This window comes from Quercus suber, unplaced genomic scaffold (genome assembly GCF_002906115.3).
Source record: "Quercus suber isolate HL8 unplaced genomic scaffold, Cork oak 2.0 scaffold_25, whole genome shotgun sequence".
Lineage (NCBI taxonomy): Eukaryota > Viridiplantae > Streptophyta > Magnoliopsida > Fagales > Fagaceae > Quercus > Quercus suber.
The window spans coordinates 61,049-86,942 of record NW_027069490.1 but is presented as its reverse complement, the minus strand read 5'-3'; the positions used below and the strand labels follow the sequence as shown (position 1 = coordinate 86,942).

The window sequence follows — 25,894 nt, the reverse complement described above, 5'->3', positions numbered from 1 at the left end:
GTGGTAAAAAAAATAGAATTTTTGATGTATGGTGTATTGTAAAATGAAGTGTTAAAATCAAATTACACCCTTGAAGGGTAAATTACAAATTACACCCTTGAAGCCTTTTCCATTGGTGCTGTCGAGATGATTAGCTCGTGACTCGTGAGGTTTTAGTTTGTAGGAACTGAGTTTTTTGTAGTGTGAGATTTTGTTTTTAGATTTTAGGATTTCGGCTGAAACTGTGCCGTTTAGGGGGAGGTTTTTGTTTTAAGTTTAGCCTTGAAACAACGTAGTTTTGATGTATGCTAGCTCTTTGCTTGGTCATCACTAAAACAGCGTAGTTTTGAGGCTGATTTGTCAAAAATAAAACACATCAGCATGATGATGTGTCACTTAACAGCATAAATTAACCATGGGGAGTGAATTGCTAACGGAACCAAATTTCAGGGTGTAAAATCAAGTTTTCAAAACTTTAAAGTGTAAAATCTAGACAACTCTAAACTTTAGGGGTATAATTTGTAATTTACCAATTCTAAAATTACCATACATAACAAACATGATACGTGTAGTATATAAAAGGAAAAAAAAAATTAATTATTACAAAAACATAACCCCTTTAAAGATAAATTTTTTATTCAGGTATTATGTGAAAGAAGGGCATTGTACATTGAATACGATAAATAATTTCATCATATGAGCACAGGAGGGAAAATTTCTCTTTCCTAATCCAATTTTGTTTGACTTTAACATCTTCAATTTTGTCGTTTTTAATTTTTATACGTTGTTCCTATTGGTATGTGTGGATTAAAAGTGGGCCGTTTGGAAAAAAAAAAGTTAAAAAAATCTATTATATATATGAGACAAAATGTCCTGGTAACCAAAGTCTATATATATATATATATATATATAAAAGGGAGGGCCATTGAAAAAAAAAAGTTAACAAAATCAATCAACCTCCACTGTGGCAACCAAAATCCACCACAAAAAAAAAAAAAAAAAAAAGGCCCAGCCACTACCTTCCTCTTCCAAATCACAAAACAACCACCATCATAATCACAAAATCCAGATCGGCGAGAAGAAAGAAGACAATCACAAAAACCAGATCAGTGAGAAGAAAGAAGAAAAACAGAGAGGCAAACCCATCACACCGGCAAACAAAACACATACACACACAAACTCACCACGGCAAACCTCCACAAAAGCAAACCGTCATGCCAATCCACTGCACCATGACCCACTACGACCCAGACGCACAACCCACCATCCCGCTGCCACCAAATTCAACTCACACCCCTACCACTGTCACCACCATCCATGTCGATCACAATTCCAAATCACAAACCCATAACCCAGATCCACGCCAATCACAATCCGAAATCACAAACCCACAACCCAAAGACCTACGCCGATCACAATCCGAAATCACAAACCCACAACCAGGCTCATGCCAATCATAATTCTAAATCACAAATCCACAACCCACAAAATCAAATCACCCCACCATCAAGCTCTGCCTCCATATCGGCGACAACACTTCGAAGGCGTTTGGGCTTTGAAGTTCCTAACTGATGAACCTTGGAGGGGAAGAGCTCAAACCATGAACCCAAGAGAAACAGAAGCTACGGGTAAAAGAGAAGAGGAAAGTGAGAGAGGAGAGAGAAGAAAGAAGGGAAAAATAAAAAAGAAATATACGTAGTTACTGTAGGGAATAAAAAATTAATTTTTTTTTTTTTAAGATTTATGCTCTAGTGAGCTTGTTTTGATACAAGCTCACTGTAGCTGTGTCTCAAAATTTTTGAGATTTGAAATCTTTAATGGTACAAGCTCATTGTAGCTGTGTCTCAAAATTTTTGAGATTTGAAATCATTAATTTAGTGGGTTTTTTTTTTTTTTGTTTTTTTTTGTTTTGTATATTGTTGCTAAAATTTAGGATATACCACTTTTAGCATCCTTAATGGGAATGATCTAAATAGTTGGCCTAATAAATGCTTGTCTTGGGCTGAGCGTGTCACAATGATTAGGTTTGTTGCTCAGCCCATACCTTTATATATGATGTCATATTCAAATTTCAAAGTACCTTCCAAAATTTCGTGATGGGTCGAGCCTCATAGAAAGTTTTGATGTAGTTCAAAGGAAGGAAAGAGCAGATTTTTAGCTTTAAAAAATCAGTACTTACTTTGCCAACAAAGTTTTTGTCGACATTCTAAAAAAAAAAAAAAAAAAAGTTTTTGTCGAGGTTTGGGCTTTCGAAAATTTATAGACATAATAGTATAAAATTATAAATTATTGTGAAAGCTAGCGTGGTTGTTGTTTTCAGACCCCAAAAAATCTTAGGGGGCGTTTGGTCATACAGTTCAAGACATGTGTTAAATGCTTAAAACACAAAATAGTAGTGTCCAAAAACAGAAAAATGCGTTTGGTGGACTATCCCTGTTCAGCTGAAGTTTGAAAAACGTTGTTCAAAAACATGGGCTTTTGAAAACATACACCGGGCTGTTTTAAAACAATAAACAATATGTTCAATGGCACTTCGGTAATAAACTTGAAAACTATTATGGCCCACCTGATCAGCCGTTTTTCAATTGCTGTCTCCTCTCTTCCTCTCATCTCTCTTCACGCCAAATCAAGCACCTGGTACCAAAGATCTCCATCTCACCCACACACCAAATCAAGCCAGCAAATTCTCACCCACCTCCATAACTCCTCTCACCGACCCAGCTCCATTAAACCCATCTCCATTAATCCTCACCGACCCACCATATACGCGTCTTCTCTATACACCGTATCACCAACCATTTCAGTCAATCACATTAACCACTTGCTGAACTTGCAATAATTCCATGCCCAAATCCTAGGAAGAGATCCCACCCTCACCTACAAATCTTGGTTGCTAACCAAAAGCCAAATAGTGCGAAGGACTTCGGTGCTAACCAAGAGCCAAACTCACACAGTGCGAAGGGCTTGGTCAGGTAAATATTTGTATTTTTATTAATTAGTTGTTGCAGCTTTCTTTCACATCCCAATCTAACTCATATCAGTTCACATTAACCCAGTGTAGGCCTTATTTAGTCCTAAATCCTCATTCAGATGGAAGCCTTTTCCTCATCCTCCTCCTCTGTCGTGCTATACAGAGCATCCGATTCCTCCTTTGCTTCCTCCTCTGCTTCCTACAACAAATCTCACCCTATTCCCTTCCTGGTAGGTCTGCCTAAATGTGGTTTATTATCATTTCGTAGCTAGTGAATCATTTGGTTGCTTGTATTATTGTAATAATTTTGTACCTAGGTCATGCATGTTGTCTTCATTGGGCCGTTTATCAATTTTGTTGATTTTTATCAATTTGATTAAGCTTAACTTGAAATCTAACCATGTGATTAGATTAATTTTGATGTTATATTTAATACCATGAAAGTTCGTGTAATTTGATTGGTCATGGGAAAAAAAAAAACAGACTTGAGGGCGTTTGAGATATCACTGATTACATGAAATTACCCATGTTGCATTTTATTGTGAACAAAGTATGTAATTTTTTGTGGAACACGTGCTAAAATTTTAGTGTGATTTCCATAGAAAATTAGTACTAAATATATCATTTAAGTCTTTTTATTTAAGCATGCCATTAACATTTTTGCATCAAATTGATTAAAAAATTTAATTGATTTTCATAAAAATGTCTTATTTTTTTCTGAGTTCATTTACTTTATCATATTTGGTCCTTTTATTTTTATTATGTCATGCATGTGATTTATTTTAAAATCACATTAATTTCTTTTATTTAATGAGCATGTCAAGATTTATTGAATTTATTAATCCAATTCCTTAAGTGCACTGCACTTCAGGTTTCATTCCATTACATGGGTAATTTATGACTTTGATCTAAAATTATATGTTCTTCAAATGTGCAATTCTTGTTAATCCACTTTGTTAGCAACCTTGCAGCCACTTCAATTATTGGGTTCTGCTATCATATATGATCATTTATGGTCTTTGGCCTTGCTTATATTAAAATTCAAAAAATCTATCTTAAAATTTTCAAATTTAGACCTTAGTTTGAAGTTAATGCCTGCTGCTTGGTAGTTTTTAGTGAGTAGGTAAATGTTTGTTAATCAGTATCATACAATTTCAAATGACAAGTCTATGTAAGTATACCAAAATTTGTTTAGATGGATGAGAGAGCGGCTGATACCAAGGAGAGGAAGTTGTGGCCTACTGCAGTCGAGAGGCATTTCATTGAAGTATTGTTAGAAGATGACGCAAAAGGGAATATACCCCAAGGCTAGTTCAAGAGTGGAACTTGGACAGCTGTTACGAATGAGTTTAACAAACGCACGAATAGAGGTTTCAACAAGACACAACTTACACAAAAATATGAACGAATGAAAACCCAACACCGCACATTCTCCCAGCTCATCGCACGTACAGGAATGGGATGGGACCCCATTTCAAATACTGTGACGGCTAGTGAGGAAGCATGGGCTACTACATTTGCGGTAAGTCCTTTAACATATTCCAAACAAAATTTATTACAATTAGCTATATGCATGGTTTATGGTTGTAAATAAAATGTAGCTGAAATCTACCTTATGTTCATTATAGCATGACCCATCTTTTAAACACTGAATGTATTCACAACTAAAAAAGATAAGTACTTCAAAAACAAAGATATGAAACCAGCACTATGTTGTAAGTGTATAACTATTGTAGTTTTGTGAATTATTCTCAGTTGTATTGTGGTTAGTTGGATCTATTGGTGTTAATGTGAAATGGGCTTCGTTTATCCAGCTGCTTTTGTACTTGTCCTTTTTTTTTTTTTGGGCTATTACTCTGTGTGTGTTCTCATGGATCTATTGGTACTATTCATTGTTACAAACAAACATGTTTGTGTTTGTGTTTTGTTGTTCATAATGTTTGTCCCTTTGAGGTGGTGATGAAATTATGTTCAAGGGTTCAAGGTACTGTTATTGTTGGTTTGTGCTGCAAACTAGACTGGAACTGAATTAAGAATAAAACCTTTTACACTCTATTTTCAACTCATAATTTTAGATCAAAAACTAGATGTGTAATAACGTTTTTTGAAGCATCCAAAATTGTTGTCTCCATCATGAAAGTGATGAGCTAGGAAAGTGATGGGCTAGGAAAGTGATGGAGTGTGGTATGATTCAAAATTAAATGGAAAGTGAGTTGCTTAGAACATATTAATAAGTGATTAGGCACCTCACAAAGAACACAAATTGTTCAAATAAAGGCTCTTGTGTAAGAAATATTTTCAGTCATATATGTGACATTTTGGTATAAATTTTGATGACATACTCTTTCTGTTTTTGGTATATAAAGGTGGATGGTTATTATAGGGTTATTATAATTACCCATCTGATTTGTATTGGGTTTTATATGGATAAGTCATCTAACCCATTATATATGGTTGTTAATAGATCAATCATAAATTCCAGGAGTTCAAAAAAAAGGGGCTAAGACATTATGATCTGATGGGCCAGCTTTTCAATTCAAACACAGCCACGGGTTTCCTCCAAATGTCATCTACCCAACCAGCTCCCAACAGTGATGAAGAGAGAGAACTTGATGCAGCCTTCCTATCTGAGGGGGTACATGTCAATGTAAACACAGATGGTGTGGATGACATGGAGGAGCTGCCCACACTGAGTGAAGCCCAAAGCCGAAGGCAAGCTGAAAAGTGACCATCTGAACCATCTCATTCAAGCGAAAAACGGAGGAAAGGCCACTCCCTTGAGTCCATGACTGATGCAATATGGAGTTTTACTGAAATGAGGAACCGTCGGGGGAAAAAGTCCACCGACACTGGAGAGTCTGGTGTGGGGGCTAACTCTGAGTCAATTACACAAGTTGTAACTCTTCTCAACCAGCACACTGACGTGGATCATGTCACATATTGCAAGGTTGTGCAGGAGCTTCATAACCCCAAGAGTAGAGCCGCTTTTTTTGCAATGACGGTTGATAGAAGAAGGGCTTGGATTGAGTTTATTGGGGGTGGATTGCAGTGGTGGTGGTTGTAGTTGACAGCCTAGGAAGTTAATTGATGATATGCGCTATGTAGATAGCCTAGGAAGTTAATTAGTACTCTTAGTTTGCCTTAATGTGAATAGGCAAAGTCTGTATTATGTTAATATTTGGGACAATGTTTGCATGCTGCCTTCCTTTATTATGTTGAATGCTTTGGACATCTATGCTACTTATGTAAGAAATATGTTTTGTGGTTGTCAGTCTCTTCTATGAATTTCTTTGTTTGGTGACACACACACACACACACATATATATATATATATGTATGTATATATTAGAAAATCTAATGTTTTCTTTACGAAATTTCTGTGGTACACAAAGTAACATCTATATATATATATATATAGTGCTTCCAGCAATGGTTAGACTCACTTATATAGACTGACTTATATATGCAGAAATATATGAGTATTTTGGTTTTTTTTTTTTGTTTTGTTTGGGTCATTCATCATTGTCTATGTTTTTTTTTTTTTTATGGGAGTGGGAACTGGTGCTTGACTTCATTGGTGCATATATAATTTTTTTGGTTCTTCTGGGATTGGTTTGATGAATTCCAAATTTGAGACCATTTATAGGAACTTTATTGTTACTGTTTGTACTTATAACTTAACTGCATTAATGCATTCAATTTGGTGTTATATAAGGTGGAAAAGCTTATCCGAATCCTTATGTAATTATATTTCATTAGATATGGTGCATTCAATTAGGCATGTTATTCCTAATTTGTCGTTTTTTTAATTAATATTTCCAAAAAGTAAGCTGATGCACCATATTTTGCAAATTTATTTATGGTGTCACATATCTGCTTCATACATTGTCAACTATTCCAAGAAACCTTAATTTCATTGACCATACAAGTGACATTGGCTGGAAGGAGTATTTGGTTCATCCTTTCTCTGTTGTTACTTTTTTTAGTTTTGCTGGAATTAGTTTGAAAGCAGCACACAAATTGTCTGCAAAATTTGTATACAACTCTGCCTAAAAGGTGCAAATTCATTGAAATCCACAGGTATCAGAGAACCAAGCCTGTTATAATTGATCCAGGTCTATATAGCTTGCATAAATCAGACGTATTTTGGGCCTCAGAGCAAAGGAGTGTACCAAGAAATTATAGGTGAGGCTTTTTGTTTATTGCCTCTCATTAGCATTTAGAAGACTTTTTGGTACTTTTCTTTGGGTTAGGTGAAATTATGTTCGGATTTTTTTTGTTTTATTTTTATTTTTTATTTATGAGGTAGATTTAAAGTTTTGGTCTTGATTTTGAGAGTTTTGTTGCTTGAGACTGAGTTTAGGAGTTTTGTGAGAGATTGGAGGTTACGTTTTGATAAAGCCAGAGATATAGAAAATGACTTAGAACTTTAGCCTAAAAGCTCCGAACTAAAAATTTTGCTACTGCCAACAGTAGATTTCTCAATGTAAAATATTTTCTTTTAGAAAAGTTTGCAATGTAAACTGTTATTCTCAATGAGAAATAGCCATATTGTTTAGCATGCAATGGAAAACTCTTATTCTCAATATATTTGTGGAACTCTATACAACCATAGAAATAACAATTTCCATGAATTTACAAACAAAGAAACAACATGAGCATTATCAGAATCTACATTCTCCAATTTGATACCAAACCTGAACATTATCAAACCCATTTGGTGGGGTTTGCAAATCAATTTTGAGAAAAGGGTCTTGGAGGAATTTAGGTGGATCAACAATTAAAGGAGCAAGGCTTACAATCTATCTTCATGCCTCCACAACCACCCTCCCACCCCCTCTTTTTCCTGTGGTGGCACCTACCTACCTAATACTTTTATGCTTTTCACATGCTAGAATGTTAAGATAGAATTTCACAAGCGACTGAATAATTAGGACCATGGAAAGGAAAAAGGGGAATCCCATGACATTGATATCAATAAAAGCTAGTTTTGGCTTCAGTCTAAATGATGCTATGATAATGTATGAATCAAAATGCTTATCTGCATTTCAAGAGGTTTACTGACTTATATATGCAGAAATATATACTGACTTATATATGCATATAGCTTATATATATATATATATACTTACTTACTCAAAATTATAAATACTATTATGCAGAAATTCTTTGATACTCACGTATATATACATACAGCCATATATACTACTTTATATATATACTAACTTATATATATATATACATACAACAATATAGATATATATACATATAGCGATATATATATATATATATATATATGTGTGTGTGTGTGTGTGTGTGTGTGTGTGCTTCTTTATAGTGGCTGATGTGAACTTATTGGCTACCCACAGGTGTGATTCAGTTATGGCCGACACCGATTCAAATCGTGATTTAGGCATGGCTGAGTCCGATTCAGATGCGTATGATAGTGAGGTGGAGCTCGAGATTGCCACAACTTATGTTTAGCTGTTTATAAAGTACGTGCAAAAGTACTACATGAAGCGACCTATGTGCACTAGTATCTTGAGTGGGAGGTCATATGTGATTGAAGTACTAGAAGGAAATCCCCAAGTGTGTTACAACATATTCCGCATGGACAAGACCATTTTTAGGCACTTGTGTAATGAGTTGAAGCGGCTGCACCTATTAGAGGAGGACACTGGTATTGTTTCAGTTGAGGAGGCCGTTGCGACAGTGCTATTTATTGTTGAACACAATGCTGACTACCGGCTAACTGCCAACCGCTTCCAACATTCTCTCGAAACCATTCAAAGGCGGTTCCGGCGTGCCTTGCGTGCTATCCATGCTTTGGGATGTCTCATCATCCGGCCCGATGCTGATGCAACTGAGCTTCCCCATTCACTTCGAGGGAATGAGAAATATTATCCATGGTTTGAGGTATGCTTTGATTTTTCTTTTTTTAGTTCTTAGATAAATTATCATTTTGATTCATTAAAATGTGAAAGATCTGTAATAGAGAATAGAAAGAAAACAATATGAAGTATGAAAGAGTCTTGAAGTATTTATAGTTTTTATAATTTGAGGTTAATTGAAAAATATTAAATAAAGTATACAAGTTAACATATCAAAGTTGACCTAGAAAACCTTGAGTACAAAAACCATTGAAAAAATTCCAATGTCAAATGCAGAAAAAGGTCCAACCGTGACTGTTGGTTGCTATGAATTGTTCAGAATGTTCCAATATCTCTAGCTACGTACCTAGCTAGTTGGATAGAACTGTTCAGCCTATAATAATTGGATACATACATTTTTGTACCTTGCTACACTTCACTTTGGCTCCCTTCATATTGTTCACACTATATTGCACATAAGTTTAATTTATTAATTAGAGCTACCTATTTTTGTAACAGAAATGTGTGGGGGCTATCGATGGGACGCATATAAGTGCCTCTGCCCCATCCGGTAGGACCACCGTATTCATAGATAGACGGAGTGACATCACCCAAAACGTGATGTGTGCATGCAACTTCGACATGCGGTTTACGTATGTGCATTCTGGATGGGAAGGGAGTGCAAATGATTCACGAGTCATGCAAGATGCACTTGGACATGTCGAGTATGAGTTCCCTTGGCCGCCTAGAGGTAAAATATATATATATATATATATATTAGTACATTTGGTATTGGATTTCGTCTTTGGGATTGAGATTTGTTGGGTATTTTTGGTAAGCAATGTGGCCAAAAAGTTTAGTGGGTTTTAGCCACTTGTCATCCACTTTTATAATTTGAACCTATTTCAAATAATTCAGTTGGATTTGAAATGTGGATTACCAGAGATGGTTCCCTTATTTGAGCTGAATAATTAACATTGTCCTCAGATGCCATGATGTCACTCCCATGATTTTGATCAACCATTTCTATAGAAAGTAAATTAATTTGTTGCATCTGACTTGGCATTTCCAAAGTATTTGGTAGCATAGTACAGATGTGGAAAACCCATAAAAATGGGATTATAGAGCATTAGGATGAAATTCTTGTCTATGATAATTCTCAAAAACTAGATGTGAGACCTTGCTTGTTATGTGATTATCACTCTTATTGCAGGATCGTACTACCTCGTTGACTCGGGATATGCAATAGGCAGTGCATTCCTCCCTCCACACAATTCCATACACTACCATGCCCAAGAGTTTCGGGGTGTGAACCGACAGCCTACTACCCCACAAGAGTTGTTCAATTATAGGCATTCCTCATTGCGGATGGTGATTGAACGATGCTTTGGCGTGTTGAAGGCGAGGTTCCCGATCCTAACTGAAATGCACTCCTTCTCCATCTCTAGACAACGGTTGATTATGACCGTATGCTGTGCACTGCACAACTTTATTTGCATGTATAACCGGGCGGATGAAATGTTCCAAGTGTGGGAAGGATAATTTGTGCGTAACAGCAACGCAAACCCAGCAGGAGCTACACGCGTAGGCAGTGGGGGCAATGAAGAAGCTTTTAATTCTCGTGCACAACGAGCAATGTCGGAGTATCGTGATGCAATAACTGTTGCTATGTGGGCAGATTACATAGGCAACCGTGATTGAGCTTTTTGGGAATAGATTGTAAAAGTGGATAACATGGAACTTTAACTATTGTTGACATTGCTTCCTCTCATTTCCTTGCTTTTTAGTTCAGATTCTAAATAGAATTACGTATGTTTTTTGTTTGGTCTTTGAAACAGTTGTCATCACTGGGAACATTTTTCTCTTTGCTTTTGTAATTCCCTCATGTTTGATATGATGGTAAGCTAAATTATTGTGTTTGGTAGATTATGATGAGTGTTGGGATGAGTTCAGCTTTGAGAACACCATTTTCATTTTATAGTGTAGCAATTGCAAATGTGGACTGTTTTTTGGATTGAAATTGTTGGTAAAAGATAGCAATTGCAAATGTATTATTTTCCATGGAAAATGGTGTAGTGGCAGAGGAATGCTAGGCATGGAAGAGATCCATGTTATTCTTTTCCTCTTTAATTATAATAGCTGGCTCTTCCATGTTTTTTTTCTTTCACAAATGTACTGGAGCTTTTATGAGTTTCGAGAGCCCGAATGGAAGAACTTGTGCTCAAAATTATGGACATATATGAGTTCAATCTTGGACAAAACTGTTAGTATATATATTGAGCACACAAAGTTATTTTCAAGGAACATTAATCCTTTACATTATTTACACCAAATCAAGCATTCTCATTCTAAGTAAAAAAGTCAAGCATTATCAGTTACATATCCTAAAGCATCCTTGTAATTATTCCACAAACATGTTACCACGGTTGATACCATCTCTGTGAAGTTCTCCATAATCTCTGGAAAATCATTGAGCAAGCCTTCAGAAGAAGTCTCTATTTAGTCCACAAGAACTCCAATTGTTCTAGCCTGCCTTGGAGCGCTTCGCCGGGTACTTTGAACGCATGAATCAATACTATGAGAAGGTTGGTGATTGAAGTGAAGAACAATTTAGTTATTAAATTTGCTAAGGTGCTTATGGCCAAGAAATTGAATTTTAGAATGACAACCATCATTTGGTTTGAGAGGAAGAGAAGAAGAACACCAAGACTTGAGGAAGAAGGCTAATAACTCATAATAGTCATTGTGCAATCTGTTGTACTCAAAATTCTTCAAAGTGCAGTTCCGACAAAATCAGTGACTATGACTTCATTTATAGGTTTGCCCAATTTTGTGTCAAGTTGATAATTTTCTCGCCAAATAATGTAAGATGTACTATAGCCAAACTTTGGACAACATCAATTTCAAGGGAATATAAAAACATTTTCAACTTCAATAAATGTTAATGAAAATTGGAGCATTTATCTAATATTTGTACTGACTATTAATCCAATAAATTATCACTATATTTAAAGTACCATTAAGCCAATAACATACTATTGTAAGAGTCAAGAGTCAGCCCCATACATATACCTAGCACTAGCAAAATGGATGACTCAAGATTGTCAAAAAATAGTACAGCGCGCATCAAATTCAAGAGGAGTCAGTAGTACATAATAAGATAATATGGGTACACAGTAAGAATGAACACATCATCATAACAGTTTGGCTTACACCATTGTCATAGTTAGCAGTAGGCAAGCACAGTGCATAATAAACACCATCCAATGAACATAATCTTGACCATTTTTTTTGTCTGATCTAAGGGATGGACCTTGTCATGCATTACCCTTAATTCTTTGCGGAACACACACAACTCTTCTTGTAGTTGCTAGAATTCCTCCGCATATGGCAATGGCATCTTCATGGGAATACACCATTGAAAAAACCTACATGCGTCCTTTGGGCAACATTGAAAAATCCTATATCGGTTCTCATTTCGCTTATCCGAAATCCTCACACTTGCTCTCATGCCACAGAAACATTTGCAATTTCGGAACCGAAGGCCATCGTCAATATTGTCATGCATTGCGTTCGACATCTGCAAGAAGAAGCCAAAAACCTACTCAATTACACATTACAAAACGTAATCAACACTATTAAACAACGTAATCAACACTACAAAAGGACACACCATACATATCCGAAGATCACAATTTTCTATGTAGAACAATTGTGAAAAAGTGTGTAGGCACTAAACTTATTGGCTTAAGGGTGCTGGTGGACCAAAATTGTAAAGGAAAATTTTAACAAAGTCCCTACAGAAAGGGCTAAAACAAAACAGTGGCCGACCAGGTTAGCATCAAGACCAAAGAATTAGGCTACAAAGCCTCCTTAGAAAAAGGGATTGTTGGTCCAGGAGAGTGGCCAACCAAGTAAGTGGCTTAAGGGAACACATTATTGATTAAAGTTCCAAGAAAGAAGACTAATCAAACTTTAGTATGGATCCAGGCCAAGTCAGAGTAACATGAGCAAACTAGAGAATCAGCTAAGAACTCAACCAATTTATTTTAGGCATCAAAAAAGTAAAGTCCCTAGCATCAAACAATTTTGTACCTCCTAAACATAAGATTCCCTTTATTATACACACCTGACTCGGGAATGTGGGGGCAACTAAGAATTAAGATGGATATAATTACATTGGTCAACTTGCAATAATCCAATCAGCAATGAGCTAACCACACTCCATAAATTATGCTTCGATAGTTACAAGCCATTACTTGCCATCTACCATGACATCAAGAGTCAAGGAAATAGCTCTCCATAAATAACCAATTGAAATGTTCTTAAAAGGAGGCAATCGATAAACAAGGTATGCATAAGAAATCTCCTAAAAGAGTATTGTTCTAATACTTTGGCAAAGAGAAGCGATTATGGCAATGCAATTTCCTATAACTGTTTTCAAAATTTTGGTGCGAGATTAATACAAACTTTCAAAATTTTGAATTAGAAAACCATCGATCACAGAACCAGAACAGAGAAAACCAAAAATACTCCTAAACCTCACAAAACCTTTGTTTTGATCACTATAATTGAGGAATTGGTCTCAACAGCACCACATTATATCCATCATATCCAAATTAAATTCAACAAAATTCAGTCAAACCTGCCACAAATTCATCAAATTCACCAAGCTTAAATTCATGAATAATTAAACTAAACCCAATCAACTAAAACTAACAGTAAAAATGCAATAATGAAACTAATAATCAGCTACGGAGAATTTCATATTAGCTTAAAAATCACACTAAAAAGACCCTCAAATTTCAAACAGCAGCAAGCAACATTGGATTTTGGTAGCTGAGAAGCCCTAGGAAAAACCACAAGAAATTATTAATTTAGAGTTCAGAAGATTTGTTTGCCTTTTTTTTTTTTTTTTTTAGTTTAATCTTCCGACGCTTTCTCGGCAAATGATTCACAGAGTGTTAAGAAAAATGAAAAATCGAATGGGTTGTAAATCAAAAATTGTTTCAACAGCAAAGATTTTGAGAAAACCCTTCTAGATTTCGAGAATGTAGGGTGTGTATGTTTGGATTGTAAAGCAAATATTGTCTCAACAGCAAACAAAGAATAGAAAAAATGGGTTTTCTCGATTGGTGAGGAAAAAATAAAAAATAAAAAATACAAAATAAAAAGTGAGAAATTTGTGAGTGAAGAAGGAACTGAGTTGTTTACACAAAAAACCCATTGACAAGCAATGTGAAAGTGAGATTCAAACCTGGATCTTGGAGTTATGGGTCGGCGGCGACAAAAGCTCGATTGGTTGCTGGGTCTTGGAGTGCTGACAGTGGAGATGAGTTCCGAGGAACGTGAAGCCCAGCCGTGGATTTTCTGAGGCGTAGATGGAGACAAGGACTGCGTGGGTTTGGTTTTCTGCCCTCAGGGAAGAGAAGGGATAAAGAAGGAAAGACTCCAGCAACGGGAATAATGTTATTCTCTCTCCTGATTTAAAAATGGTTATTTCGTACTTTTGCTCAGCTTTTTTTACAAAATTAAACAGACATACCAAACACATTTTTATGTTTTTTGAACACTAAAACATATTGTTTAAACCATAATACCAAACACATTTTTTGTTTTATAAACACTAAAAACACGTTTTTTAACAACACTTTTTAAACAACAATTTTCACATCTTTTTAAACAACAAATTTTGAACTTTATAACCAAACGGGCCCTTAATCTTTGAGTGATTTGCATATTTATGTTTAAATTGAATACCACCTCTCCTTTTTATCTTATAATAGTTTATAATCTATTTTAATGTATTCTTTAATAAATATATTGTTAATAGTTTATATTCATTTTTTATGTATTCTTTTTTTAAATATATACTTATTTGATAAATAAGATAAAATTATAATATATGTTGTTCTTTCTATGATGATTGTTTTTTATTATTAGGCCAAGAACCCAATTAAATTTCGGTATAGATGGAGTTAGAGTTCCAAATCTTTTATTCAACAACAAGAACCTTACCAGTTGAGTTTTTTTTTTTTTTTTTGGAGAAACTACCAGTTGAGTTAATTAGAAATCAGAAATAAATAATTTATTAATATTTTTTATTATTTATTAATCGAACGTTGAACCAATGTCATAACAATTGAACCAACGAACCATCATACCATTCCCTTGACTGTCCATATATAAAAGTGCAAAATTGAAGGAAAGTATGGTTATTTGTTCAAAGTGTATGTGCTCCTCTAGAGAAGATAATCTTGAGTGATATTATTATTATTATTATTACATGAGAAGGAGAGATGATTTAAACTTAAATATTTTCATTAAAATTACTAAGAGGTGTCAATTGAGTTACATAACTTATAATACCTAGATTTTTTTTTTTCGAATTATAAGTAATTTATTAGTTGGGTTTTACTAACATATGCCCTTAGCGTATATGTTAATAAACCATTTTAGAAATTTTTTTATTAGAAATTGAAAAAATTGTCAATCTTTTTTATAACTTTTTCAATTCCTAATAAAAAATGTCTTAAAATGAATTGTTAATGTATATACTAAGTATATACGTTAACTGGACCTTTATTAATTAAGAAATGCTAACGAGTGCCCTTAGAGTACTCATTAATAATCTATTTAAAGAAAGTTTTTATGAAAAATGAAAAAAAAAATTAATATTTTGACAATTTTTTCTTTTTTCATAAAAGTGGTATCAAAAATTTTCTAAAATAAATTATTAAAGAGTGCTCTAAGAACACTCATTAACATGAACCTTATTAGTTATAATGGGAGAAAGGAAATTTTTACCAACAATTTTTTGTTTAATTCTATGTTGGGAGCTCTAATTGCATCGCAACAACATTCATAAATTCGGGTCAACTAGGACTGTCACTTGATTCGTGGAAAGAATTAAACACACACAATATCATGGCCGTGGGGCCTTAAAAACTCTGGTTGGCCCACTGCCTTTGTGGACTTGTTGGTCAATGCGTGTGCACTTCCACGTGCGAGTGCATGTCTAAAGGTGTGGGGACATGTTTGAACATTTGGACTATTTTGCCGAAAACATAGACTAAACCGACCATTATTCAAATACCCTACGTTTGAAAAATCACACTTGCAGTACCCAGTACGAGTATAATCTTTTTAAAAATCACATAGCTCCAACCTCCAATTTTGCTCATTGTTGGAACTTCAGGGTTTAAGTACTTTCTAACCTATATGAATTAGTGGGCCTCTTCTACGTTCCTCACTCTCTTGCATTCACTGATCCATCAGATCGTGCAGAGAAAATCACAACTGAGACACCGACCCCACCTAAAAGATTTGGGAATATCCAATTGCAGATTATGTTAAAAAGCAATGTCGTAATATTTTTCACATGGGTAAACTTTTGAAAAATAATTTAACTACGATTAAATTATACCAATTTTTACAATTATATGATATAGTTGTTTGTAAGTGGTTAAAAAAAAGAATAGTGAATTGGCGTAAAAGTGACAACAATAATCAAAATTTACAACAAAAATAGTTGTAAAAATGTATATAAAATTAGTTGAGGTCCTAAATAATTATAAACTTTTACTTTTTTTTTAGAGAAAAATCTTATTGTCAAGCAGGTTAAAAAAATATGGGGAATGATTTGCTGCAAGCTAATGATTTATTTAAATTGAGAGGAAGGCGGGAGAGTAGAATAGAGTAAATTTAACACAAAATTAGTATTTTTTAACCAACTCTACTTTACAGCTTTTCATTTTTCTTCATTTCCTTTTAATCTAAACAGGTCTTAAATTACAACAAATCTTGCAAAATACATATATGTCAATGCTTGGTAAAAATAAATGAGTTAACAAAAGTTTTCTTAAAATAAATATTTTTTTAAAGCGTTGACACGTGTTCATTTTCTCAAAAATGATTGTAACTTACCTCGCAGCAAATTATTCTTAAAAAATATTGTCAATTTTATTTTTTAAAATTTTTATGTAGAATTGCTCTAGGTTAAAACGTACAAAAGTATCTCTGAGTAATCATAGCCGTCACTTTGGCCTGATCATTCTGATTGAATTTGTCCAATCAAGCTGTCGTGGGTCTTTCTTCAAATTTCAGATTTTTGATGGAATGAGAGAGGTAAAGAAGGCTGGCCACGTGGAGTGGCGGTTCATTTTCAGTACTTTTAAACCAGTGTAAAGAAAGAACGCAATCCACGCTTTATAGTCAAAGTTAGGTTTAAGACAATAAAGAATGATCAGTCAACTCATAAGAATTTGAATTTTCTTAGAAACTGTTTGAAAAGGAGGGATTCCCCATAGAGAACTCGTCAAAAATGAAATAAAAAGTGTACTAATATATAGTAAAAGTGTTGCATTCACATGATGAATCAAGACTCTAGAGATAATTATTTTAACAATTAGCCTTTCTTTTTCTCGTTTCATGCAACTCTAATCAACACTTTTGTTTTGTCCCTTTATGATAGTAAAGAATCAAACTAAAAAGTTTAGCTTTCGTCTTGCAATTGGCTTCAATGATCAATCTTCAATTATAAAGCACAATTGAAAATAAAAAATAAAGATAGGAATCACTTTTTTTTTTTAATTTCTTTATTAGTTCATGCGTCAAAAATGATTGTAAATGCTAATCTCAAGCCTTTTGATATCAATTAACAATAATTTTCCATGCAAAATAGCTGCACTTTCTTTTTCTGCCACTTGAAAAGAGGCTAAATATATAGAAGACATGTTTGATAGAAAGTCAAAATCTTTTTTCCAGTACATAAGGCAAAGCATTTCCTTGAACAGATACCATTTAAGTCAAAAATTCTTGTAGATCTATGCTTGTGTGTGTGTGTATGTGTTTTTTTTTTTTTTTTTTTTAAAAAAAAAAAAAAGTTGTAAAAATAAATATAAAATTAGTTGAGGTCCTAAATAATTATAAACTTTTACTCTCTTTTTTTAATGAAAAATCTTATTTTTCAAGCAAGTGAAAAAAATATGGGGAAGGGTTTGCTGCAAACTAATTATTTATTTGAATTGAGGGGAGGGAGGAGAGTAGAGTAGAGTAGATTTAATATAAAATTAGCATATTCTTAATCAACTCTACTCTACTGCCCTTCATTTCCCTTCCTTTCCTTTTAATTTAAACGGGCCTTAAATTGCAATAAATCCTACAAAATACATATATGTCAACACTTGGTAAGAATAAGTGAGTTAACAAAAGTTTTTTTTAAGTAAAAATTTTAAACAAATATTTTTCTAAAGTATTGACATGTGTGCATTTTTTCAAGAATTGTTGTAACTTACCACGTAGCTAATCTTTCTTAAAAAATATTGTCAATTTTATTTTTTAAAATTTTTATGTAGGATTGCTCTAGGTTAAAACGTAAAAGTATCTCCGAGTAATCATAGCCGTCACTTTGGCCCGATCATTCTGATTGAATTTGTCCAATCAATCTGTCGTGGGTCCTTCTTCAAATTTCAGATTTTTGATGGAATGAGAGAGGGAACGAAGGCTGGCCACGTGGAGTGGCGGTTCATTTTCAGTACTTTTAAACCTGCGTAAAGAAAGAACGCAATCCACGCTTTATAGTCAAAGTTAGGTTTAAGACAATAAAGAATGATCAGTCAACTCATAAGAATTTGAATTTTCTTAGAAACTGTTTGAAAAGGAGGGATTCCCCATAGAGAACTCGTCAAAAATGAAATAAAAAGTGTCCTAATATAGAGTAAAAGTGTTGCATTCACATGATGAATCAAGACTAGAGATAATTATTTTAACAATTTAGCCTTTCTTTTTCTCATTTCATGCAACTCTAATCAACACTTTTGTTTTGTCCCTTTATGATAGTAAAGAATCAAACTAAAAAGTTTAGCTTTCGTCTTGCAATTGGCTTCAATGATCAATCTTCAATTATAAAGCACAATTGAAAATAAAGAATAAAGATAGGAATCACTTTTTTTTTTTTTTTGTATATTTCTTTATTAGTTCATGCGTTAAAAATGATTGTAAATGCTAATCTCAAGCCTTTTGATATCAATTAACAATAATTTTCCATGCAAAATAGCTGCACTTTCTTTTTCTGCCACTTGAAAAGAAGCTAAATATATAGAAGACACGTTTTATAGAAAGTCAAAATCTTTTTTCCAGTACATAAGGCATTGCATTTCCTTGAACAGATACCATTTAAGTCAAAAATTCTTGTAGATCTACGCTTGTGTTTTTTTTTTTTTTTTTTGGATAAGTATGCTTGTGTTTAGATCAACTTAAAATCCAACTTATTTTTAAGGTCACTTTATAATAACTTTATACACACTTTTTTTTTTAAATTATTACTTTAGATACACTTATATATTTATTTAATTTATTATCTAGGCAAACAAAACCAATAAAATAAACTATTCCAAACTGTTTAGAGGATCCACATAAACCCATGCAATTTTTTTTTTTTGGTCTATTTTAGCATAAAAGTCTACTTTTTCTATTTCATATACTAGCCTCTAAGCACGTGCTCACAGGCGTGCTCACAGGCTCTTCTATTTTTTGAGTAAGGGTTAATTTAGAACATTTATTATAATTTGAGACTATTACATTTTCCAATCACAAAAAAAAAAAAAACAGAGAGGTGTGATGAAAAATTATTTCATCACACGTAATACTCATCATACCCCTAGGTTTTTTTGTGATTGGGAAATGTAATAATCCCAAATTATAATAAATGTTTTAAATTAACCTTTACCCAAAAAATAAAAGAGCCTCTGAGCACTCGCGTACGTAATACTCATCATACCCCTAGGTTTTTTTGTGATTGGGAAATGTAATAATCCCAAATTATAATAAATGTTTTAAATTAACCTTTACCCAAAAAATAAAAGAGCCTCTGAGCACGCGCGTGAGCGCGTGCTCAGAGGCTAGTCTATATTACTAATAACGTGATTCCTTATTTGGATTTTATCATTTTACGTATAAAAAATACTCTCAAATTCATATATTTAAAAAGATTAAATAATAAGGTTAGATATGTAAAAGTACTAATTTAAACACTCCTGAATTTTAGATACTTATCCATATCCCTTAAAATTGGGCACTTCCATCTCTCCTTATTCCTTCTTACTCAAGATTTGACAAAATAAGTATTTCATTTTGCAATGACATATTTTCAAGTTTGATAGAATAGGTATCATAAGACTTTCTCATGCTATTAATGTAGCAACATAGTCATTTATATCACCTAAATATGCAATCTGTGATTCTCAAAAAAAAAAAAAAAAATGCAATCTGTAAAAATGCAGCTTTATTCAGGATAAATAGGTGAGAATTATCACCTAAAGCTGCAGAATTATATTAAGGACCAAAAAAAAAAAATTACAGAATTATTTGCAGGTACATAATCTATATCACCTAAAGCTCCAAAATTATCACCACCAAATGTACATAGATTACATAAAACAGATTATTGTTAATGCCTAGTTATATGTTCTCAAATCGTCCAAGGTTAGTTCTTTTTCTTGGCCTACATACTTTGAACTTGAATCTCCAACACTTGTAGCAGCAACCCTTGCTTCTCCAGCCCTTGTAGTAGTTTCAGTTACAAAAATAGCACTTGTAGTAGTAGCAATCCACCTCCAACACTTCTTGTACTTGTTGTAGCCTTGCAAGTGTCTTCTGACCATTGGTAAACAATGTATCCTACGTTATAACACACAAAACAATATATACATAAGCATCAAAATATTAATCCCCCCAAAAAAATAAAAATAACTTAGAGCACATAGCTAATCGTGCCTCATTAAGATTCCTAAACATGAATTAACCCATTAAGATTCCTGAACCTTCCCCCATGATGAATCCTAAGTTTTAAATCATCTTCCTCCCTGTTGTTGTTGTCTTTGTTCTGCATTAAATATTAGCTTTAGTAGAAAAAAAAATAGAATCTTTCTCATAGGCTTTATATAGTGGTTTCAAATTTGGGAAGAAAGAGACCATTTCATTCCTTACTTGGATAGAATTGATCATTTGACTGAGCATCTACTCCAAGTATGTTTTATTTAGTAGCTTTAATCCCTCTTTAAGGGCCTAATCAAGGAACTCAATTAAGTTTCTTTCTTGTTGAAAATAGTATAACAAAGAAACGAAAAAGGAATGTACTATTTGCTAATAAAATTATATAAGAAATTCTAATATCTAAAAGAAAAAGGAAAAAGGGGGGAAAAAAAAACTCAAAGAATAAGGTATATATATAGCCATGAATATCAATCCGCCTGAATTGTGATTCTCACTTATTTGAATGCAAAAACATTGTTCCAATAACAGAAGACCTTATCTGTGCAAATCTTCTACAAAATACACAAAACCAATAGACAAAATCAACATGCCACAATTTGCTAATAGAATTATATAAGAAATTGTAAAATCTAAAAGAAAAAAAAAAGAAATAAAAGGAAGTAAACTAAAAAACTAAAAATTTAGAAAGAACACGAGAGGGAGAGAGGGATGCATAGCATATAAATGAGATAGACCAACAATTGTATGAAATCCTTGCCAATAAATTTCCACCTACACACCACCAAATTGAAACAAATAAATAAATCACAACCTATGAAAACCACAACACATAAAACTAAAATGTCAATAATAGAATACATATATAAGGACAGATTAGAGTACTCACCTTTTATTTTTTATTTTCAGCGATGGCTTCTTTGTAGGTTTCTCTGCCAATTTTTATTTTTTTATTCTTTTTTGGTTTGATACCAGACCTCTCGGGCTCTTAACATAGCAAAGATTTTTTTTTTTTTTTTTTTTAATTTGAATTTGTAGATGGGACGTGAGGATAAGGATAGACAGAGTCAAATAATATTTTAACTGCTAGACTCTAACTGTTTGATAATAATGGGGAGTTAATTTTTTTTTTTTTCTTTTTTATATGAGGGGAGTTTAAACTTGTACGTGGGTAAAAGAGTGGATGAATTTTTAAAAGCGTTTTTTTTTCCAAAAGATAATTGTTGTGATAATTGGATTGAGATAAGAATTGTGGTAACATTTACTTCTTTTTTTTTTATCAATTATCATGGCAGATATATTCACAAACAAGCAAACGTGTGTCTGTTAAATTTTATTTTTTCTTTTTTATATGAGGGGAGCTTAAACTTGTATGTGGTAAAAGAGTGGATGAATTTTTAATAGTGTTTATTTTTATTGTTCATAAGATAATTGTTGTGATAATTGGATTGAGATAAGAATTGGGGTAACATTTACTCTCTTTTTTTATAAAGGGAATTGATTTTTTTTTTTTTTTTTTGCAATAACGACAGGTGTGTGTTTATTTATTTATTTATTTATCAATTATCATGGAAGATGTATTCACAAACAAACGTGTGTTTGTTTTAAATTTAATTTTTTTTTTTTTTTATAAATGAATAAAGTAGTTTGAAAACCATCAGGAGAGTAGTCCTATTTTGTAGTCAATGTTTTAGTATTTATTTTTATTGTTCATAAGATAATTGTTGTGATAATTGGATTGAGATAAGAATTGTGGTAGCATTTACTCTTTTTTTTTTTTATAAAGGGAATTGATTTTTTTTTTTTTTTTTTGCAATAACAGCAGGTGTGTGTGTGTGTGTTTTTTATTTATTTATTTATTTATTCATTTATCAATTATCATGGCAGATGTATTCACAAACAAACGTGTTTGTTTTAATTTAATTTTTTTTTTTAATAAATGGATAAAGTAATTTAAAAACCATTAGGAGAGTAGTCCTATTTTGTAGGCAATGTTTTAGTGCAAGTTAGACATGTATTTTTACCTGACTATCCTTTACTTTTATCTCTACTTAAATATAGAGGTGTAGGGGCATTTTTGAACCAAAAAATGAGGAATCCAAACAGAGGAAGCCCTTTAAAAATGGGCGACTCTCCACACGATAGACCATCTCCCCGTTGTTTTTAGGAGAAAACTTTACAACAAAATCAGCAAGAATCTAGCCCTTCACTGAATTCCTTGGCTTGTACCTCATATCCAAGGACCCCAACCGGGTTGCCCACTTCGCTATCCGGCCCGTGAAGTCAGATCTCTTTAATAACGATTGTAAAGGATACTCGGTCAGAACGTAAATAGTGTGGGCTTGAAAGTAGTGAGGCAGTTTCCACGTTGCATGCACAAGGGCCAACACTAACTTATTCAGGGGCAGGTATCTGGTTTCAGTGTCGACCATGGTCTTGTTAACATAGTAGATAGGTTGTTGCTTCTCCTGTTCCCTCAAAAGCACGGCGCTTGCAGCATGCTCAGATACCAAGAGGTACATAAACAGGTCCTCACCGGGATTCGGGGTTGCCAACATAGGCGCCCGCGTTAGATATTCTTTCAAATCCTAGAAAGCCCTTTCGCACTCCTGGTCCCATTGAAACCCCTTCCATTTCTTGAGGAGCTGGTAGAATGGATGGCAACGATCTGCAAACTTAGAAATAAACCGGTTAAGGGCAGCTAGCATTCCGGTCAAGATCTGTACCTCCTTTGGATTGCTCGGCGACATAAGGCGCTGCACGACGTCAATCTGATCGGGGTTGACCTTTGTCCCACAGCTAGTGATCAGATAGCCTAGGAACTTGCCAGCTCCCACCTCGAAGGCATACTTGTCTGCATTTAGGCGCAGCTTGTATTGCCGAAGCACCTCAAACACCCCCTGAAGATCCTCAAGATGCCGTGCTTTTGGTTTACTTTTCACCACCATGTCGTCAATGTACACTTCAACCGTTTGCCCGATCTTGTCCCAGAACATTCTGGTCATCATTCGTTGGTATGTTGTCTCGGCATTCTTTAATCCAAAAGGCATCACGGTGTAATGATAATTTACATCTGACGAGATGAATGCCGTCTTCTCCTGGTCCTTGGCAACCAAGGCGATTTGGTGATAACCTTGAAAGGCATCCAGAAAACTCATCCTTGGGTGCCTGTAGCTTACGTCTACCAATTGATCTATTTTTGGCATAAGGAATGGATCCTTTGGGCATGCTCGATTCAAATCCGTGAAATCTACACAAACTCTCCATTTTCCACTCTTCTTTTTAACCATCACAGTATTCGCCAACCACTTAGGGAAGAAGATTTCCTTTATCGACCCGACCTCCTTTAACTTCCGACCTCCTACCTTATTGCCTCCACGTGTTCCCTGGCTAACCTTCTCGACCTCTGCTTCCTATGTGGAAACGATAGGTCTACGTTAAGCTTATGAACAATGAACTCGGGATCAACTCCAAGCACCTCATACGGGCTCCATGTGAACACATCTACATTCTGTATCAAAAATAGTAATGTTTCTACTTTTTTCTTGTCCTCCACGTTCACTCCCACCTAAAAATACTAGTCAGAGTCCGGCAATATCTTTACTCTAATTAATTCCTCAACACAACTAGCCACTGTTCCCTCTCGGGAATTCTGTAATTGCTATGAGGATGCTTCCTCATTGGTTTCTTTCTGCTTATCCTGTTTGTTCTTCCAGTCGACCGCAGCCCCTAAGCATTGCCTAGCCGCTTGCTGGCTTCCCTTTGCTACGGCAATACCCTGCTCGGTAGGGAATTTGACCTTTATGTGTAAGGTGGACGAAACAGCCCCCATTGCATGAATCCATGGCCTGCCTATAATTATCGTGTATGACGAAAACGCATTGACTACTATGTATGTCACCATCACCTCCTTACCTTCCATATTCATAGGAAGAGCAATTTGTCCCTCAAGAATCACCACCCCGCCATCAAATCCGTCCAACGGCATATTGTACTTTGACAGATCCTGATTTTTCAACCTGAGACCTTTGAATAGGTCCGGATACATCACGTTAGCCCCGCTCCCCTGGTCTATCATCACCCTTTTTACCAGGAAGCTGTTTACTCGGGCTGTGACTACCAACGTGTCGTCGTGTGGTTGAATCGTTCCTTCTAAGTCATCTTCATCAAAAGCAAGGATCTCCCGAGCATGTTTCACTTTCTTCTCCGAAGGTCCTTTCTCCAGGGGTTCTTCTACGGGCACAATAGTTAATACCCCCTTTTTGGTCATAGCCGTACCCCTCGGGGCGGTATGGATCACTTCAATCACTCCCAACTGTGGTGGGAGAGGGTTCCCTCTTTGCTAAGCACCTTGCCTAGCGCCCCGATCACCGAGATTTACTATGAATTCCTTCAAATGTCTTGCTTTTACCAACTGCCCTAAATGGTCTGTTAATACCCGACACTGCTCAGTGGTATACCCCTTATCTTTGTGATAGGTGCAGTACAGATTCTAGTTTCTCCGAGAAGGATCACCCCCCATCTTGTTTGACCATCGGAAGTACAGCTCGTTCTTGATTAGGTCTACAATCCTGTGCACTGGTTCCTTAAATGTCACGTTCACCTCCCCCAGCTGCCACTCGGGCTCCTGTATCTTTAAATCCTTCTGAGGCCTTGGCTGAAAGTCGCTCTGCCGAGGACGATTTATCATTGTTATGAATTCCGGTCCATTCCGGCCGGAACAGACGGGATTTTTCGTACCGGTGTATAATCCGGAATCGGAATACCCTTTGTTCCACCTCGAGTCAAAATCCGGCCAATTCCGGGGCATTTCGGTCATTTCGGTGTGTTTCGGCAAATACCGGCCGAAACTAAAGATTCGGCCGGTATGTGTTTTGGGTTTACTTCACACTTTACAGTTCACAGAGATCAAAGAAAAAGAAGGAAAAAAAAGAAGAAGAAGAAAAGAAATAGAATAAGAAGAAAGATAAGATTCACATCAGATCGAAGAAGAAGAAAAAAAAAATTCAAGTCATGGACAAAGCTCAAGTGCTGCCATTAAAACTCACTTCTTTAAGCTTGTGTCTCTACCACTTCCAGAGAGAAAAAGAGGGAGTGTGAGACTTTTATGAGGCTTTGAATAAAAAAGCTTTGGAATGTTTCTAAAATCAAAGCCACTGTTTCTCCTTCAGCTTCATGCATCCTTGTTGCTTTAAGCCACCATACTTTGGGCATGTTGAGCTCTAGCCTTTGTTTGTGTGAGGAAGACTTGAGACTCAAGACTTAAGGATGCATTAAAAAAAAAAGAAAAAAAAAAGCGGAG

The 25,894-nt window shown here is 34.7% G+C and overlaps 2 protein-coding genes across 2 annotated transcripts; one reads left to right on the top strand and one right to left on the bottom strand.

Moving 5' to 3' along the window:
- Positions 1-8,560: 8,560 nt before the first annotated feature.
- On the top strand, positions 8,561-10,521 carry LOC136064918 (uncharacterized). The gene is made up of 4 exons (XM_065767388.1): positions 8,561-8,866; positions 9,340-9,571; positions 10,034-10,226; positions 10,377-10,521. Exons 1-4 carry the CDS (start codon positions 8,561-8,563, stop codon positions 10,519-10,521), a joined length of 876 nt encoding a protein of 291 aa, XP_065623460.1.
- Positions 10,522-24,253: 13,732 nt separating this feature from the next.
- LOC136064916 (uncharacterized) lies at positions 24,254-24,862 on the bottom strand. Its single transcript, XM_065767383.1, has one exon. It carries the CDS (start codon positions 24,860-24,862, stop codon positions 24,254-24,256), a length of 609 nt encoding a protein of 202 aa, XP_065623455.1.
- Between the last annotated feature and the right edge of the window lie 1,032 nt (positions 24,863-25,894).